This window comes from Penaeus monodon, chromosome 26, assembly GCF_015228065.2.
Source record: "Penaeus monodon isolate SGIC_2016 chromosome 26, NSTDA_Pmon_1, whole genome shotgun sequence".
Lineage (NCBI taxonomy): Eukaryota > Metazoa > Arthropoda > Malacostraca > Decapoda > Penaeidae > Penaeus > Penaeus monodon.
Genome location: NC_051411.1, coordinates 26,446,215 through 26,451,214, shown reverse-complemented (window position 1 = coordinate 26,451,214; position 5,000 = coordinate 26,446,215). Strand labels below are relative to the sequence as shown.

General features: G+C 37.0%; 1 protein-coding gene across 1 annotated transcript in view; it reads right to left on the bottom strand.

Moving 5' to 3' along the window:
• The window catches only part of LOC119590030, a gene marked incomplete in the record, with an annotated part of 9,528 nt that extends 8,875 nt beyond the window's left edge, over positions 1-653 (bottom strand). Inside the window, 1 exon segment of the mRNA XM_037938757.1 lies at positions 401-653. Coding sequence (XP_037794685.1) covers positions 401-528 — 128 coding nt within the window.
• Between the last annotated feature and the right edge of the window lie 4,347 nt (positions 654-5,000).

The window sequence follows — 5,000 nt, the reverse complement described above, 5'->3', positions numbered from 1 at the left end:
ATCTCCTCCACTGCTGGGATCTTTCACTATTCCTACGGGCTGTTTCACTTCCAAAACTTTCTGCATCTTTAATCCCGAAAACTCCCCGAAGCAAGCAGTTAGTGATATATGTAGTTCATGCTATATGATTTTTTTTTCTCAAAATGAACTAATGGTAGAAATCAATAGTCATGACCAGAAAGAGGCAAGAATGGAAATAAGACATCAATGAAATTGGCATCTCGCTTAGCCTTACAGGAACCGAACAAATTGAAAAGTAAAGATTGCATCATTCTTTCAACTTTCTCAAAAGTATCGGAAACCTATTCAGATACTGCCACACTGAAAATATAAAGAGAATATAGACGTAAGATGAACATCAAAGGAGGAAGGAGAATAAAACCCAAAGGCGAATTCTCACTTGGCGAACAGTGAAGCTTTCCAACCACCCAGGATTTTCTCCACACTGTGATTTAAGGCCTCCTTCAGCGCTCTCACCCTCGCTCCTTCTGTCTCCTCGGTCTTCAGCTCCTTTGCTTTCTCAGACATTGTCAATGAATGGAAAACGAAGTTTGGAAACTGAAACGAGGGTCAAAATAATAACACAGGGATATTACTTGAATTTAAACGGACGGGAGACTACGAGACTAATAATATTTATATGAAAATGTAGGGACTACGAGTGTAACATATTTTACTTAACTCTAATGATAACAAACAAATTTGAAAATCAAACAATAAATAAACTAAAGAAAAATAAACCTGGAGATACGAAAATAAAAGCAAAACCTTTCATATCTTGAAAATATAGTCAAAACCATTACTGTACATCAAAAATGACATTCAGGGGCGTCAATTGGGGGCGGGGGGGCGGGGAGGCAGTTTCCCCCCCTAAGACCATGTTTGCCGCCCTTAGGGTCTGTGCCCCCCTCCCCCCAGGGCCCAACAACTTTTAGAGGCAATTGAATTTGATTGCAGACACAGACAAAACAGCGGCAGACTGGCGCAGCAACTGCCCCCCCTCCCCCAGTCGACGCCCCTGGTTATCATCGATCTTTATATATCTTAATACTGTATGTTTATATACGATAATGTTAGATCTACCGCTTGACCGCTTAATAGGCTTAAAAGCAGATGCTTGCTTCTAGACATGTTATCACCAGTACTCACTTTTTTTCCATAAACTGTACTGCAACTAGTGGTAGAACTACAACAGCAACATATGAATAACTTTACATATATTATACGTGAATACCAGAATTTTTTTTTTTAAATAGAAATCAAAAATAAGCCATAACACTTAGTATAGACTTATCATTAATCCAATAGGATTTTGTTTAGAGTCTATTGAGTGTTATTCACCCGTGCCTCCCTCTCCCCCCCCAAAAAAAAAAAAAAAAAAAAATCCCTAGCTAATTCTGCTCACCTCGTGCCCCCCCCCCCCCCAAGAAAAACCTGAAGTGACACCCCTGTTATTATCATTGTTTTCGCATCATTATTGTTATCATTATCATCAATATCATCATTATTACTGTTATTGTTGTTATCATTATCAGTGTTATTGCATTACTGTCATTATGAGTATTGTTATTATTATTATTGTTATCATTATTATTGTTATCATTATTATCATTACTATTATTATTATATTATTATTATTGATTATGTATTAGTTTATTTTATTATTATTATTATTATTATTATATTATTATTATTACTATTATTATTATTGTTTATTATTATTATTATTATTTATTATATTCATTCATCATCTCATTACTACTGCTTTTACCATATAATATATAACAATAATTATATATTATTATTATTATTTATTATTATTATTATATTATTATTATTATATTATTTTATTATATTATTATATTAATTATATTATATTATGATTCTGAATAATAATAATAGTATAATAATTGACTGATTAATATATATAATAATATAATATAAATAATAAATAATAATAATAATAATAATAATAAAAATAATAATAATAATAAGAATAAAAAAAAATAATAATATAAAAAAAACAAAAAAAAGAAACAATGAAAATATAAAGGAATGAATATCTAAAACATAATATATATATAATAATAATATAAATATGAGATATAATAATAATATACTAAAAAATAATGAATAAATAATAATAATAATAATAATAATAATAATGATAACAATAATAATAATAATGGTGGCAATGAAAATAATAATAATAATAATAATAATAATAATGATAATAATAATAATAATAATAATGATAATGATAATAATAATGATGATGATAATAATGATAATAATAATAATAAGGTTACTGGGAAGGTACTGCGAAATCAGCACCGGAGGTGGATTTAGAGCTGTCAGAGTAAACATGAATGCTGGAAGGATGAATGGAGACATGGCCAAGGAAATGGGCGAGATTGACAGCGGGAGGTATTTTTGACTTTGGTGGATCAAAGAAAACAGAGGAGAAAATACCAGGCTGAGGTATAAGCCATGGCGGGACATAATGGACAGAAAACGCACGAGATCGGAGATGGGGAAAAGGGGAATGGGGATGAAGGGTATCCATGCGAATGGAGGAATGAGTAGGTAAACGTGGAGAAGAAGCAGGGATCGTGGGATAGTTAGTATAGTGAGGTAAAGTTGGTGGAATTGAGCGTAGCATCGGAGAGAGAGAAGGGTACGGCGTCGAGAGAGAGGTGGCATGCCTGATTCAATGTACAGGCTCTCAACTGGAGATGAGCGGAAGGCGCCTAGGGCTAAGCGAAGACTACGGTGGTAAATTGTATCAAGATGATCAAGGAGGGAGCTTGAGGCAGAGGAGTAGATATGGCATCCATAATCAAGAGTGGCGAGGATCAAGGCAATATGAAGACATATAGGGAAAAGTCTGTTAGATTCGGGGGCGGCGGAGAGCTTTTTCTTTAACGTAAAAGATGTGGTCTCACCAGGACAATTTGGAATAAAATGGGCCAAGGAATTTACCAGAAGAGCGGTATTGGAGTGGAGTGCCATATAAGAAGAGTGGAGGTTGGGACTTACAGGTGCACGAGAGAAATGGATGGAGATTTGTAGGTGGAAAAGTGAAAGCCATGGTTAGTGGCCCCGGAGGACACTGATAATATTGCAGACTGAAGGAATTGGCGGAGACTTGGTATGGATGCGCCAGAGGCGAAGATGGCTAAATCATCAACATATAGTGATGACTGGACCACTGGTGGTAGAACTGATGCAATGTACAAGAAAGAAAAAGGTGGTGCTGAGCACACTACCTTCGAACTGAGGAAAGGATAATGGTGTGGAAGGGTAATTATACGTTTGTAGAGGAAAGACCCTATAAAGACACCCATGTTTCCACATGTGCCTAGGGAGGATAATTGCTGGAGAATATGGTACCGCCATGTGGTATCATATGCTTTTGCAAGTCAAAGAATATGGCTAATACTGAGCCATGACGTGCAAATGCAGATGCAATATATGTTTCGAAATGAGCAAGGAGTCAGCTGTACTCCGGGCACGGCGGAAACCAAACTGGGACGGAGAGAGAAGATTGTGAGATTCAAGATACCACATTAAGCGGAAGTTCGCCATTCGCTCTAATAGTTTGCACAAGCAGCTAGTTAGAGCGGTGGGGCAGTAATCTTAGAGTAGGGTACCCGATTAGTTGGGTTTCAAGAAAGGGGAGCTTGTCACTAATGAGAAGAAAAAATTCCTGTCGTCCATACGTGGTTGAAAATTGTTAATAGGAGGGATAGACGGGAAAAGGGTAATGAATACCGTCAGAGCCATCATGGGTGTTGTGACACGACTGTAAAGCAGCACTGAGTTCAGAGAAAGAAAAGGTAGCATTATAGGACTCAGCAGAGGACAGGGTGAAGATGATGGGGGTGCATTCTCTGATAGTCTTAATGCAAGAGAAGTGTGGAGAAAGGTGAGAGCTACTATTTACCTGGCTGAAATAATCATCCAGGGGGGCTGGATGGGGGATGTTTGCCTGGATCCGCGCCAAACAGCTGAATTAGACGTAGCTGTAATTGAGGAAACATCATTTTGCCAGCTAGTTGTTTTACTGTTCCGGATTGTACAACGAAGACAGGCATAAGCTCTTTTAAAGGAGATAAGGGCTGATAACAAATTAGGGGTGCCTCGTTTGTAGCGATAACTGTTCCAGGTTGTGCGTTTTAAGTGCAGCGCTTTGGTGTAACCAGAATTCCACCATGGAACACATTTGGAGGTATACAGTGTTGAGGTTCGAGGAATGGCTGTATAGGCAGCTCTTAAGACTGTAAATGTAGCATTTCTGAAATGAACGAGAAAGGGGATGGAGGGGTAGGAATGGTAGAGAGTGAAGTGAAAGTTGGCGTCAGTGTGGGGGATTTGGAAGTGGTACATATGCAGTAGGAGAAAGGAGGACTGGAAAATGGTCACTTTAGGGAAAGTGGTCTAAAATTGACCAATGGAAATCTAAATAGAGAGAAGGGGACCATTGAGAAAGTTCAAGGAACGAAAAAGATTGCGTGCGCATGTCAAATTGTGTGGGGGTGATCTGAATTAAGAATAAAGAGGTCACATGGAAGAACTTACAAAGGAAGGGCCTTATATGTGTGAAGTTTGTAGCAAACTCTTTGCTTTTAGATATACTTTGTCAGGCCACATGAAAATGCATACAAAGAAAAAGCGTTTCCTGTGTGATGTATGTAGTAAAGGGTTAATTAAAAAAGTCATTTATTGGGGCACATCAAAGGAGTGAATTTAGAGGAGAAGCCGTATATCTGTGATTTAGGTAACAACACATTCACTGAGAGACGAAGTCTAGTGAGGCACATAAGACTGCATCAGAGAGGGAAGTAACATATCTATGAGGAACCCTCTCATCCTCTTGACATTATCAGTGAAAAAAATATCCTAAATTGTGGAAGATCCCTTTTTATTATATTATGTATACTTGATATACATAATGTTTTTAATGTATAATTCTTTTAGGTTTTAGTAAACTTTCATGT